The 16,053-nt window shown below is 35.2% G+C and overlaps 1 protein-coding gene across 1 annotated transcript; it reads left to right on the top strand.

Annotated features, from left to right (window-relative positions):
* The first annotated feature begins 2,748 nt into the window (after positions 1-2,748).
* On the top strand, positions 2,749-5,097 carry LOC144716390 (bidirectional sugar transporter SWEET6a-like). The gene is made up of 7 exons (XM_078591503.1): positions 2,749-3,022; positions 3,152-3,258; positions 3,339-3,375; positions 3,472-3,688; positions 3,777-3,938; positions 4,524-4,643; positions 4,760-5,097. Exons 2-7 carry the CDS (start codon positions 3,216-3,218, stop codon positions 4,892-4,894), a joined length of 714 nt encoding a protein of 237 aa, XP_078447629.1. The 5' UTR covers positions 2,749-3,022; positions 3,152-3,215; the 3' UTR covers positions 4,895-5,097.
* The last annotated feature ends 10,956 nt before the right edge of the window (positions 5,098-16,053 follow it).

Genomic DNA, 16,053 nt, shown 5'->3' with positions numbered 1-16,053 from the left:
ATTCACACTATCCAGAACTGTTTAGGGGCCTTCCCCTTCTTCTCCTTTCTCCCCATACTTTCTCTCCATTTCTGATGTGATCGGACAATCTAATGATGGCGATGGAAATTGAACAGGGGCCGTCAACGAGAAAGAAGAGATCTTGAAGAACTCTTTGATGGACATGTATGTGGCCAACAATCTAATAACACATTCCATATGTCGTTCAACATTGATCTATACTATCTATTCATTATAATGTGAGCGAGATGCTAAAAATTAAAGTCTACGAATGCGTGATCTGACTCTATGAATTTTGGGATTAGATCATAGAATGAAGATCACTAGTCGTTAAACATTTGACAAAAATAATATTATTCAAAGGATACTTGAGAATAACATCAAAGTATTTTAATAGATAAGAAAATCTAATCCCACTCATATGATGAGTATGGCTGATCTTGTAGAATAAATTAAATAAAGATAGCTGGTGCTACTTAATAAAAAGAGGTTCATTGGATCGTTTTTATGAATCACTATATGCTATCATACCAAACTTTAGATCATGTTAATATACATCACGGCTGTCTAAGTAGACTATAGACTTAAGACACCATAGACATATTGTGGATAAATGATTATACTTTCACTATGACCTATGAGTTCATCTCCATAGAGTTTCAAATAGTATTAAATTGGTGTAGCAAGAAGTTTATGAAGATGATTGAGTTGTCGAGATGAAATCATCTGCCTTCTTATATCAAGGAAGAAGATACAATTAACCCCTTAATCAAGATAGTGCAATATCAAAGAAAAGTTCTCTAATGACTTTTGACGGCATCAATATACCTCAAATGATCAACTAGATTTTACAGTTAACTAAACCCATAGTCATTCAAAGAGTGTCAAGTAGATTAGGGCCTGCACGTGCAAGGTAACTGATGATAAATAGGTTCGATGAGTGAACTAATAGAAAATTTTATCTATAGGGAACTCAATCGATCGAAATGAACTAGGCGTTGGGAAATAATGATGAAGAGCGGTGGAATGATGAGTAAAGTTAGTGTTGTTTAGAAACTTTGATGGTTATTACCAGAATAGAGACTTAAAAACGTTTCCGGTGGTGTAGCAATCATTTGGAGGAAGGATGATGATAAATACTTTTACGGCATATCTAAAGAAATGATTCCATATAATGAAACGGCAAAGCAAAAACAAATGGTCTCAGGCAAAAAAAGCCTGAAATTTGGCGTTATGCCAAGATAACCAAACTCACTCTGCCATCTGTGCAGCGTATAAATAAAAGTGCTGTTCAGTTTCTGACAATAGATGATTTTTTTTCAGCATCTAGCTATAGATAATCCTTCCAAAGCAGTTTTAAAATTTTTACCATGGCCTAGTGTAACTTAGGTCCAGCAAAAAGCATCAATTTTCATTTCAAAACCCCAAACACATTGAGATCCAGGCAAATATTGCAAGAAGATCGATCTTCTCCTGAATCCAACACATATCGACTTAGAACACGTTCAGTGGACAATGTTAGGATGATCTGCAGGTTCAAAAGTCATCAAATGTAAAATAATCATCTAGTTCACAATTCACCAACAAGATAGACAGTCAATAAAACCCGTTGATGTTAATACGCGTTTGGGACCGACTTTTGAGCGGAAACGATCAGTGCCAAAGTCTCGGTCTTGGTACAAAAACATGTGGCAAAGAACAACTTTCTTTAGAGAAGTTTCCAACTTATGAAGACACGCTAGTCCAGCGTGATTTGTCAGAATAATATCTGACGGAAAATCTCAAATTTTTCCAAAGTATACTCCGCGTCATATGGCCAAGACGGCTCATTTTCCTGCATCACCGTGTCTAATTTAGTAAATAAAATTTAACAACATTTTATAGAACTCATCCTACCCAGCGAGAGAGAAAAGTCTGTAGGCGCTAGGACCCGGTAAAGAGTGGAGTTCCCGAATTTGATAAATCGAGGGCTTCCCCGGAAACCTAATTTGTTTAATAGAGGCGTCTCCCAGCACACTTAGTATATAATCTACAGACGTATCCAACGCCTGTTCCAGAAATGTCTCATAAAAGTATCAAAATGAAATTAGCATAACTAAGAACTAATCTAGGATAAAAAGAAGAATATAACCGTTAAACATTCACTGAAGGTGACGGTGTCCACTAGGATCTGATGAACCGCAATGCCATTAAAAATATTGAGACAATTAGGGAAGAGATAATAGTATAAAAAATGGTAAAAGTTGGAACATCTATTGCCGCATTGAAATTCCCAAAAGGATATAAAAATGAATTAAGAGCCACGGATAGGAATCACAAAGAGGAGTATTCGGTTTTTAAAATTACCAAAATCATCAAGTATCGGGAATGAATCTCATAAGCATCGACTTCAAGTCGCACATAACAAAAAGAGGAATTAAAGAGCACCTTTAGCAATAGATTGATAAGAAGAACACGAAAAAAGTACATTTCTGTGCAATAAAATTCCATGTTGACACACATTTCAGTGCGGATTTTCTAATTACGTTTCTCGTTGACACACACGGCCGGTCAAGACAAATATGGGGTCAAATTCATGATTTTTAACGATGAAATTTCTTGTTCTCAAGACAACGTTCCTAGAAACAAATTCAAATAATCGCTGATGTCGAACATTTCATGAGCATAAAGCCCTAGCAAAGACGTTTAAATATCCGATCGCTCCACCAGAAAAACACTTTTTCCTATAAAATCAATGACGAACAAAACAGAGCCAACAAATAATTCAGGATAGACCGAGGAGATGAACTTGACGGAAGCGGCGCTTCCGGAGTTGACTCCGCAACAGCCTGCCGCATGAATCGGTCCAGAACGCATTGCGGATAACTCCCCTACGATTCCGGAGTTTCGTAACTCTTTAAATCTAATCCTTCTCAAAGAACTTGCACCTTCGTTTACATCTTCTATTTCGCCTTCCGTCGACCTGCTCTCAAGTGTACCGAAGATCCGCCTTGAACGCCGCCACCGCCTCGTATCGTCAGAGGTTTTTACTTGATGTTTAATTATTACACTGAATCAAATTCATGGTTTCCGGCTTTCTGTGTTCGTCTTTAACTGGCTAGTCAAAAGCAATACTCTGAAAAAAACTAATCCTTGTTCTAATCGGAAACAGTCCCAGACGTGGTTAAGCGTCGTCTCCTGCAATTTTCTTGATATTTCTTCTCGTCCCGGCAAAAATGGTGAGCCCTGACGCAGCAAGAAACATCGTCGGAATCATCGGTACGCCTCAAATACCGATACTTTTACTATTCAGTTTCATGGTTTTATTTTCCTATAATGCCGGCATTCTTTTCTCTTAGGTAATGTAATCTCCTTCGGGCTGTTCCTGTCCCCGGTGTGAGTATATCTCTCTTACCATTCAAGAAGAACCATAATGAAGACTGCATCACAAAAGCCTAACGCAGAATTTGATTTCTTTTTGTGACGAAACAGGCCGACCTTCTACAAGATATGGAGGAAGAAAGCGGTGGAGGACTATTCTCCCATTCCCTACCTTGCCACCTTCCTCAACTGCATGATGTGGATCTTCTACGGCATCCCTCTTGTTCATCCACACAGCATCCTCGTCGTCACCATCAACGGCATTGGGCTGTTCCTTGAAATGATATACCTCATCATCTTCCTCCTCTACTCCACTTCTTCCGGGAGGGTGAAGATCGAAGACATTGATTTCCTCTTCTTTATATTTCGCTGATTGCAATTTGCTGAGAGGCTGTCACTTTGACTTTTCATTGCAGTGTAGGGTGTTGAAATACATGGCAGGGGAGGTGATATTCATGGCTGCCGTCGTTGTTGGAGTCCTTTTGGGGGCTGATACTCATGAAAAGAGGTCTCTTATCGTTGGCATCATGTGCGTCATTTTTGGTATTTGCATGTATGCCTCGCCTTTGGTCGCCATGGTGAGTAGAAAGAACCCTTTCATCTCTCAACTTATTGAATTAACCTTTTACTGTCTGTTTATCTACTTATATCTCTCTGGGAATTTGTCTGTCAAGCTATTTATTTATCCACATATATATACTATTTATCTACCAAGCCATTTATGTACTTGTCTATTAATCTGTTTATATCTCTAGTTATTTATCTATCTATCTATCTTTATATCTATTAAACGATATAGTTATCTATCTGTAAATCTGTATCTCTCTTTTTTTACCTGTTTATTTATCTACCTATCTATTTATTTATTTATTTATCTTTTTTCACTCTATCTAACTATCTATCTATTTTCTCCACGTATTTACTAATCTATCTATTCATCAATAATTTTTTCAATCTTTCGAATTATCAATTTATTTAACTAACATATAATTGTTTCTACATCTATTTATCTAACTATTTTTTTATCAATCTACCTACCTATCAATATCTTTCATCTCTGCAGACTTAAATGTCTACGAGCAAACCCACAATTCTGCATCTTTATTCTCACACAAAGGCATAATCCAGATCGGCGTAATACTAGTTTTTATCATGATGAACAGAGGAATGTGATCAAGACGAAGAGCGTGAAGTACATGCCTTTCTGGCTCTCACTGGCGTCGTTCCTCAATGGTATCTGCTGGACGCTCTACGCGCTTATCCGATTCGATATCTTTATCACGGTAAGCAAGAATTCTATCGATACTGCACGGAGAGGATGACATGACGTCTTCCGAGGGATTGATCTCGTCCCTCCATTTGGCATCTGCCCATTTAACATTTTGATTTTTCATCGTAGATACCAAACGGTCTCGGCGCCCTGTTCGGACTGGCGCAGCTGGTGCTGTACGCTTGCTACTGTGGATCAACGCCCAAGGACGACGACAAGGCAGATATCCAGTTACCGACTGTCAACCCTGCTATTACGCGATGAGAGACAACTTCCTCTCATGGCTACTAGCACAAGAACTCCTTCTCACCCTTTTTTCCTTCCTTTTGTCCAAGTATTAGATTTCCCATGTTAGCATTTTCTCTTTCTTTCACCAGCTTGTCAACTATACTCTGATTTCCCCTCGATCTACCCTATTGTTCGTAATAAGTTACGGAAATCCGCAGCGACGGCACTGCGTTAATGTATATCCTTGGCCTATTTAGGAGTCTGGAACTTGATTGCGCTGTAACGAGGAGGTCGATATCTTGTTAGACAAAGGGAGCTTCTTTTATAAACATCGTTATCGTTCTGTTCTTGATAACTATGTTGGCGATTGCTTCTCCTATCTCGTTGCTGTCGCAGCCGAAACATCATTCATTAAAATAAAAGATTGCTGGAGGATAATTTTATGTGCAGTAAATGGAGAGATCAAGAGCCATATGAGGGATTCATTTTGCTCTGAGAGAGAGTAAATGATGGATTTTCCCTCCATTTGTCTTTTAAAAAATCGTTCAGTTGATCCTTAAAAGATAGGGAAACAAACACGGAGAGTAGGGAGTGCAGAATGGAAGGAGAGAGAGCGCAATAGATTGGAATAGGATGTGGGAAGTTAGTAATCAAATATGTGCTGTAATAGAAATGTGGGGGATGAGTAATAGAAATGGAGAAATATGTGCTGTAAATAGAGCGATGAAATGAAATATCTAGAGAGATTGTGGATTTTTTTTTGAGAAATAGTAAGAAAGTAATGGTACATAGAAATGAAATCTTATCTACTAAAATTACAAGTAACTGAGATAAAATGTGCGATGTTGATGAAAGTCGCTATACAAAAAAAAAATGTGATGATGAACCGAGATATATCTTAAACATAATATATCTAAACAGAAAATAATGATAAATATTCATATATATATATATATATATATGTTGACCTCAAAGTTCTACTTTAGAGAATAATTTAGCATTTCAAATATTCAGGAAATGTCATTGGAGCTTACAATTAAAAAGATTGTGTCTGTTTCCGCAACTTTTCTAGTGATAGAGATATGATGAAAATGAAAATATAGTAAGGAAAACAAGAATATCAAAGTCTAAGTATTTTTTTCTGAATTTATTAAATCTTATATAAATTTTAATAAGTTCAAACTTGCACAAAATTTTGGAAGCAATAAATATTTTTTACATTGTATTTTTATTGAACGATATATAATCAATAATGTTATATATTACTTGCTTCTCCACTATTTGAATATAGAATTTCCTTTATTTAAAAATAATGAAAACTATGAACCCTACGATAATTAAGCCAACATAATCCAAATTTCAAATTGGAATGATTCCTATAATTTCAAAACCTACATTATTAAATATAGAAAATTCATACAAAGGATGAAAATTCTAAATTACAGTTTTTTGTACATGTTTCCCATTCTTGTAGTTGTTATATTCTTAGTTTGTGATTATTCCCTGATTAAGAAGAAGAAAAATAATATTAAAATGAACACATAGATCTATAATTAGAATAAAATCATTAATAACTTAGATCTATAGGGTTGGGTTATCTCAGAACAGGGGTATTTCATGAAAATTTTAGAGGCTTATTATAGCTTATTTCGAGCAAGCATCTACACTAATGAAACAATACTCGTTTAGTTACAATATTTTCTACCATAGATAAATAAACTAGCAAGTTTTCATGGTCTCAGTAGGATAAGAAATTAAGTAATCTTTATTTCTCTCATGCAAAGTAAAAGAGAAAATATGGAGCCCCTTTCGTATAAAAATGTCAAATGTCTCCTTGAGACGAATAGAACAAGGTCCTTCTCTTAATATGAGCTGAACATTGTGTTTGTAATGACATATATAAATCCCTGAAGTTTTATATAGATTGAGATAATCAATATTTATGTGAAATTTTATTAAGTATAAAGACTACGCAGTGAGAATGAGTAATCTGAAAATTCAAAAAACTATTATACTAATGTGGAATGAATAATCTGACAATTAAAACAAACAGAAGTTATTAGCACAAAATGATTGTGAACTACCTGAAGATTGGAGAAAGAATAATATAAAAAATATGAGAGATAATACTAATATGGAAGATAAAAATATTCAAAGATTTTGTACAAGTTTAAACGGTTTGATTCTTAGTTATTCAAAAATAAAAGCTCATCTTGTTTTATTTCGTCCTCATGATTTTATTTTAACTTTGCATCACCCGCATGTGAGTCTAGATATAAAAGTGATCAGTCTGACTGGCATACTAACATAATCAACATATGACAAATATATATATATATATATATATATATATATATATATATATGTGAAAATTTTGTAGAATGGAACATACATTTGGCCTCAAAAGGTCATGAATATCTTGCCATTACTTAAAATGTCTATTTCCCACCTCACCACTATAGAAATGATTTATTGCTTGTCTCCGAACCAATTGGGAGATCATTGTCACCCTAGAGTTTCAATAATATTATCTTCAATTTAATCATCAAGAGACCTCATGGAGTCAAAATAATTTTTGGCATGGATTTTATCAAATGGAATTTTTTCATTCAAAATTGACTAACAATTTTGTATGAGGTCCTTAGAATTGAGACATTGAAGACATCTTATAGATGGACTGTTTTGTTTTGACTATGATTTATGGGTTCTTAAGAAAAATATTTAAAATAGTCTTATCTCAAATACAATAAGTTAACAAAGAAATTTCATTGGTGAATAAAAGATTGTCTACCTTCATTATGAGGAAACAACTCAAGGAAGATAATGCAATAAAGTATCTGACTAGGGTTATGGAAATACAAGAAAAATTATTTCGAATATGATGTAATTATATTAATCTATAAAGAGTTGTTGGGTATGTGAAGTTACTAACTCAATTTATATATGGGCCTAGGGGGTCTCTCACATAAGGTTAGTACACAGCGGAAGATATTAATACATTAATGGGAGTTTTTAGAATAAACTTATGTCAAGTATAAAAGGATAAATAGTCATGAATTAAATACACCCATGAAAGTCTTCCATTTAGTTCTCTTCGGTGTCCCTCTCTCACTAGGGGCCTTCCCCAACAGTGCGAGTGGACATAATGAATATCCCTCCCAAATTAATGGTAGAAAACATGTCAAAGATGATGAGATTTGATGTTCAAAGGACCACGTAGAAACATTTATGAGATGAATATTTGTGCAGCTCAAGATCTTTTGATGAACCCATATGAAAGAAGATTAAATTATACATAATGTCATTTGATCATGGATAATTTTTGTTTTAGTTTCAACGTCCATTTTTATTTTTATTTCTTTGGGTTTGTGAATCATCTTATGATCATCGACAATGGACATAAAACCTTATAAAAGGGTGTGAATGATAAGAAGGGATCAATAACAACTGGGGTGACGGTGGGGGTTAATGATGACTAATGGAAAGATATGTGGCCGGTAAGCTAATATCCCATTCCATATCTCGTTCCATATTCATTAATAGAACGTATTCATCATAGTGCCCATGTGATGCATGTTGGGTTCTAGAGGCCTTAACATGGATGAAATAATAATAACATTCCACAATGGAAGACATAAACAGAATCAAAACGACATCAATAAAATCATTAAATGAAGTAACTTTACACGGATTGCATCCGTGATTTCTTGGATCCTGGAGTGAGCCGAGTCGAGCCCCTCAAATGTGCTGCATCTAGATGTATCCACGCAATCCTCGACACATCAGATCTTCTCCTTCTCCTTGACAAGACCCGTTCTACCTCCGCTGTCGTTGTTACACCGTTCCAATCTCATCTGGCATCGAGAGGGGTGTTGGGAGAGGGGAGAAGAAGGGGAAAGCCCTTGAAAAATTTTGGCCTGGGTGAATCTCTTTCAGAGCCTCCCCCTATTTATACCAAGTGGATATTTTTCATAAAAACCCCCAAAACTCAAGTGTATCTTCCGACGTCCAAAAGATCATCTGCGTGTGACCCTCTAGGCCCATGTATCAGTCTAGTTAACGACTCCAATGACCCAATAACCTTTATTGACCTTACAAATTAATTAACTATATCATCATATAGATTAATTAATGTTGGATCAATTTAACCCAATCGATAGGTTGATTCTACGACACGTGGGGTGCCAAGCTACACCTCGTGTTTCAGAAGATACAAAGGAGTGTGTATCGACTTACTTCATGGAACATGTTTGTCATCAGTTATCGTGTATGTATAGTCCCTCATCCACCTGACGATCCTTATACGACTTAGGGTATGGTCAACTGTCAAACCCTAATCGGTCATTCGAGTTAGTACTGATCCATTCAGAAATCATCGGAGAACTCTTCTCTAATATTTCACTGCCGTGGCCAAGGACTTCATCGCATCATCCTCCTTGAGCTGTCATCTCTTATACCGATGGTGGACGATCCCATATTGACCACTCAATTGTCTTCGTAAACTTGTTGATGTACCGAACTAAGATCGTTTAGAATCCCATGATTAGAAACTCATTGGCCATAGTCAAAGTAAAACCGTCCGTGTACAAGACGTCTTTGGTGTCTCAGGTATAACGACAACTTACACAAGTGTGACATGAATTGACCTGATTGACAGTTCAGTATAATACCATTCAGGGATTCGTACGGATCAATTCAGTGAAATATTTCCACTAAAGAGCACCCACTATCTATCCTTGGTGTCTCCACACAAACGGCTATGGGACCTGCCATACTCATCATATGAGTGAGGCTAGATAGTGCTACTCTATCCGGCTACTTCGATGTCCTTCTCGAGTATCCTTCGAATAGGAATGTTTAGAACACATACTTAAAGACTAGTAATCTCTGTATTACAATCTCATCATAATTCACTAAGTCCGATCATGTATTCATGGACTTCATTATAAGCATCACACGTGCACTATAATGAATATGTTCTATTAATGAACATGGAATGATATGTGGAATGTGTGATTGGCTTGCCAGTCACATATATTTCAATCACATATATCAATCTAGTTGACGTATCCAGCGACCCAATAACCTCTATTGGCCTTCCAAATCAACGAACTATATAACAATATGTATTAATTAATGTCAGATCAATTTAACCCAATCAATAGGTTGGGTCTCGAACCCGAAGGGTGCCAAGCTACACCTCATTCTCTATAAGATCCAAAGAAGTCTGTACTGTCTCACACATAGAATATCTTCCTCATTGATAACATGTAATATACAACATTACTTTCATACATGTTGCATTTATTTACACTAAAGTGAGTATAATTGCATTTTATCATACTAAAAATGAATAAATATGTATTTAGTTTATTCTCATGAATTTTCCTAATTTTTACTGATATTTATGAATTTTCTATAAATTATTTTGTAGGCGTAAATCTCCTATTTTATTCAAATTTTTAGTATTTTAACTTGTTTTGGAAGAATAAAGGGGTTTTTTGTAATTTTCCAACTGTTATAGGAGCGGAGGCATATATAAAAATATTTCTAGGGCAGCGTCCTAATAAAATTTTACAAAAGTAGAGGAGTTTTTTTGCAAATTTTGTGGAGAAAAGGCCAAAAGGGTCAAACGATTTAGATTACTCCAGATTCAAACCTTAATATCTGAAGATCCAACCATCAGATTGAGCTGAATTTTTTTTAGGGCTATTTCTTCATATATCTTCTTTCCATCCGTACGAATGGATCGATGAGAAGAGCCTTTAAACTAAATAAAATTAAGGAATACTTAAGGGTAAAAGTGGAATTATCTCGCCCCCCTACCCTAGGTTTAAGTCCATAATTTTCTCTCTTTTTTCATTCTTGGACGATCGATCACAGTCTATAGTTAGAGGGGATCTCTCCTTAGATCAAATTTTCTCTTGGTATTTTGTTTGATTTTTAGTTTCCATATTGATTAATCTTGATTTGTGCTCTCCTAAATCGCCTTTGGTATGGCAAAATGTACTAGCCCTTGTCTTGATTCAAGAAGAAAGTTCTATTATGAGATAAAAGAATAATAAAAAAATTAGTTGGATTATCTATTCTTTACTTTCCTCTAAATCCCCACACTATTTATTGACCATTACTATTCAAAACACTATCTTAAGTACTCTCTTATTTCAACACATTTTTTATTCTAGATCTTCTTTTGAGGGTCAGGGCGAATGAAGTGAAGACCTATATATGCTCTTAATATTATCTCATCTCGCCTAGCTCCCTCTTCTCAATTTTATTCCCTTACTATCTCTAAGGATTTATCATTTATTTAAAATTTACCTAAAAAGAGATCATCCCCATTTAATGTTTGAAATATTATCTTCATAAAAGATGATATTGATAACTTGCAAATTATACTGTTTAATTGACGAATATTACATTACATTTATGTGTTTTAATGGCCATATTCGCAAGCTATTATATATTGATGGAGATAAATGACATAAACCTTGATTTTATTATTGTTTCTAATTTTTAGTATTTGTTTACATGGTATTTGACCTTTTTTCATTGAAGAAATATTATTTTACAGGACCTAAAATAGTTGGCTAAAGGTTGGTAAGTGTTTTCCTAATTTTTCTGGAATTTTTCCATATTTGTTTATTATATTTTGACCATTATTTAGTCAAGAAATAGTTTTTGCATTAAAAGAATATACTTTTATGATTTATCTAATATTTAAAATACAATTTTTCTGTAAATAGGTGGCGTCCATGTCATTCGCCCGAAAATTCAGGCGAATGATTGGAAGCGCCTAAAATAATCAATTATAAGCTCCTTATGGCATTGCGCATCGCAATGCCATAATGAGCGAATCATGGTACACTAAAAAAGTACAAAGAGTAGGTGAAGAGTAAAAGATGGGTTTTGTCGTTTCCATTTTATGTTTTTTTGTGCAATAAATGCACTGAGAGAATCGATCTCCACATGCATTTATTTAAAGGAGACTTTTGGCATTGAATAAACATAGAATCGATAGTCCTGTGCATTAAATGCATGCGGAAATCGATTGCACGCATATTTAAGGATTCCTCGTATGCAGAATCAATTCGCCACATGCATTAAATGCAAGCGGTAATCAATTCAACGTGCATCAAAAAATGCGGTAAGCTCACCTCTTTCATATTATTTTATTTAGAAAAAATTGCGAACGAGGACGACGTGGCGTTTTCTTAACCATTCAAATGCAGCAATCATTTCACGATGATTTCAACCTAAGGAAGCGCATAAGGATGTGTCATAACGTGAATCAAGGATGGGGAAAATGAGGAAAAGGTGTCGGCCAATCAGAAAATGTAATTTTTTTAGAAGAGAGATAAAAATCCAACGATTGAGATTAAACACCAGTAAAATGGCGATATCTTGACATCTAGCCATCCGATTGAGCTGAAATTTTGAGCGCATGCTTTTCATTTCCCCCTCTATAATCCAGGTGGTTGGATTTTAAAATAGAGGCCAGGAAGAAGGCACAATTCACTTTTTGAAGCTCTCCCCGAGGATTTGGCTTGGAAGGACACAAGAGTTGCTTTGGAAGTCGACCGATCCTAATTCATCATTGAAAATTGTAAGTTTCTAATTTGTATTTTGAACTTTCTCTTGAAAGATTCTAAAACGCCATGGCATGGGAAAAATGTATATGCCCTTGAAGTTTTTTTGAAATGAAATTAGCATTGCATTTTGATTTTTATTTAAGATATGATTTTTAATCTTTAGTTATACATTGATTTGGATCCATTCTGCATTTTTAGATTTTTAGATTATGGTCGAATTTCACTTTTTCCCCAAATATAGAGAGTTTATTATAAATATTATTGTATAAGTTGATTAGAAACAACGATAGTAAATAACCCATTTTATTACTGTAAAATTCTGCATATCAATCATCAATTACCATTTATGTATAGTCTCTCATCCGCTTGATGCTCCTAGGATGACTTAGGGTATGATCAGCTATCAAACCCTACTCGGTCATCCAACTTAATAGAGATGTGGTTAGAAATCAACGGAGAATGCTTCTTCGATATTTAATTGCCTTGCGCAATGCCTTTGTCACATCATCTTCCTTGAGTTGTCTCATCTTATACCAAGGGTGGACGATCCCATCTTGATTATTCAATTTTCTTCGTGAAATTCGTAAAGGACCAAACTAATATTGTTTAGAATCTCATGATTAGAGACTCGTAAGTCATAGTCAAAGTACAATTCTCTATCAGCAATACATCTTTGGTATAATACCATTCAAGAATTTGTATAGATCAATTTAGTGAATTATTTCAACTTAAGAGCAAAAACTATATATTCTTAGAGTCTTGAAACTGATGGCTATAGGACCAGCCATACTCATCATATGAGTAAGACTAAATAGTGATATTTTATGTGGATACTTCGATATCCTTCTTAAGTATAGATTTTAAGAATTATGATGAGATTGAAATACATGTTATTTCTTAAAAATAGTGATTACAATTTCTCACATCTAATATTGTTATTTTTTCTCCAACATAAAATATTTGCTAATGGTATTGATTATGCATTTGGAACTTTGCTATATATATGATGGATATTATGTGGCTGTCAAGCCGATCACAGTACCATGTTTATTTAAGTTCATTAAATAAAATATTTGGGCTCATTATTAATCCGTGTGATGTTTATAATGAAGTCCATGAATACGTGCAATGACTTCGTGAATTATGATGAGATCATAATACAATGATCACTAGTCTTTAAACATGTATTCTAAATATTCATATTCGATGGATAATCAAGGCAAACATCGAATTATCCGGATAGAATAGCCCTAGTTGATCCTACTTATACAATAAGTATAAATGATCTTGTGGCTATTAGTGTGGGAACACTAAGGACAGATAGTGGGTGCTCTTTGGAGAAAGAGTTCACTAAACTGATCCGTACGAATCCCTGAATGGTATTATACCTAAACGTCAATCCGGTTGATTCAAGTCACGATTGTATAAGTGATCCAATGACCTAAGACACCAAGGACATCTCGTGAGTGGACGATTAAATTTTGACTATTGCTTACGAGCCTCTAATCATGGGATTCAAATAAGTTATAAATCAGATGTAGTAAGAAGCTTACGGAGATAATTGAGTGGTCAAGATGGGATCATCCGCCCTAGGTATAAGAGGAGATTGACTCTATGAAGACTATGCAGAAAAAATCCCTGGCCAAGGTAGTGAGGATATTGGAGAAGGCGTTCTCCAATGATATCCGTTATGTATCAGTACTAATTGAATGATGGATTAGGGTTTGACGATAAACCATACCCTGAGTCGTTCAAGAGTCCCCCACGGATGATGGATTATACATATATGGTAACCGATGATGGTAAAGGTTCCATGAGAGAGTTTGAGACTACTAAGTATCTTCTAGAGCACGGGTGTAGCTTGGCACCCCACGGGCTGGAAACTTAACCTATCAATTGGGTTAAGTCGACCCTTATTTAATTAATCTATATGTTCATATAGTTAATAAAGTTGGTCAATAAATATTATTGGGCTACTAAAGTTATTAACTACAATGATACATGTTCCTAGAGGGTCACAAGCACAAGGTCATACGAGCATTGGTGGATATATTTTACTTTGTAGGATTTTGAGAAAAACCTTAAGTGAAATATAAAGAGGGAAAGGGGTCTCAGTTTAAGCAGCCATGCAAGCCTGATTTGAGAGCCCCTCCCATTTTTAATTCTCTTCATCAACCAAGGAGAGAGTCTCCAATAAGAGTTGAAGAGGAAGAGGTGGAGATCCAATCGCCGAGTGATCGCGTGGATACTTCTAGAGGCCAGACGCGTGAACGGCTTCAGAACGATCTTAGAGTGAGTCTGTCAAGGGCGGGATAAGTTCCCCAAAAGGTAATTTCAATGTTTTGTTTTAGAGATCGATTGTGAATTGATCGACACGCTTCTGCATCCATGGAACGTATTTTTCATGGCCGAACTAGGGCATCAAACCCAATAGGAAACCCTAATCTATGATGTGCACATAGAGCCTTTTGAACATTATTCCCAAATGATGTTTGGGAAAAAATAACATGATTACCATCAACATCAATTGGGCATTCCAATAGTGTTAGGAGGAGAGGCCGAAAATAAGGGAGAATAAGGATGGAAACTTGAAGAACTCTTTGATGGAAATATATGTGGCATACACATTCCGTGTGTCGTTCGACATTCATTTATACAATATATTCATTATAATGTGTGAGATTGCTTAAAATTAAAATCCATAAATATGTGATCTGACTTTGTGAATTGCGATAATATCATAATTTGAAGATCACTAGTCCTCAAGCATTTTTCCTAAATATTCTTATTCAAAGGATACTTGAGAATGACATCAAATTCGTTGGATAGATAAGACAATCTAATCCCACTCATACGATGAGTATGACTGATCATATAGAATAAATAAAACAAAGATAGTAGGTGCTCTTTAGCACAAAGAGTTCATTGGCTTGATTTATATTATACCAAACTTTAGATCAAGTTGCTTTACGTCACGATTGTGTAAGTGGACCATAGACCTAAGACACCATAAACATCTTGAGAACGTGTGATTGTACTTTTACCGTGACCTATGATTTCTTCAACATGGAATTCCAAACAGACTTAAATCGAGTGTAGCAACAAGTTTATGAAGATGGAGTTGTCAAGATGAGATTGTCTGCCCTCTATATAGTAGAAGGCAACTCAAGGAATAATATATGATTAAGTCCTTGATCAAGGTAGTGGAATATCAAAAAAAAGTTCTCTAATGATTTTTGAAGCCATCAATATTAACTCAAATGATCGACTAGGTTTTACAATTAACCAAACCCAAAGTCATCCAAAGAGTGTCAGGCAAATTAAGGGTTGTATGTGCAAGGTAACCAATGATAGATAGGGTCCATGAGTGAATTAATACACAGTGTTTTGCAAAATGGTGTTTTGGACGTTAGCACATATAGTTAAATTTAAGGGTTTTATGCAAAATTCCCACCAAGTATGAATAGGGCTAGAATTTTATACATGTATTCGTAATCCCACACCCAAAATTCAATGTCCACCAAGTATAAATGCATGCAATGATTACAAGTTATAACATTACATCTATATATCTGGATTGTCCCGGTCGTGGATGATGGGCGG

The sequence above is a fragment of the Wolffia australiana genome, chromosome 1 (assembly GCF_029677425.1).
Source record: "Wolffia australiana isolate 7733 chromosome 1, ASM2967742v1".
NCBI lineage: Eukaryota > Viridiplantae > Streptophyta > Magnoliopsida > Alismatales > Araceae > Wolffia > Wolffia australiana.
The sequence above is the reverse complement of the archived record's forward strand: the minus strand, read 5'-3'. Positions and strand labels throughout refer to the sequence as shown.

Excerpts from the sequence above, each read along its gene's own strand:
- LOC144716390 (XM_078591503.1), top strand. The coding sequence starts at position 3,216 with ATGGTGAGCCCTGACGCAGCAAGAAACATCGTCGGAATCATCG. Across the intron at positions 3,376-3,471 it reads GGGCTGTTCCTGTCCCCGGT|GCCGACCTTCTACAAGATAT; the intron begins GTGAGTATATCT and ends GTGACGAAACAG. Across the intron at positions 3,939-4,523 it reads CCTCGCCTTTGGTCGCCATG|AGGAATGTGATCAAGACGAA; the intron begins GTGAGTAGAAAG and ends CATGATGAACAG.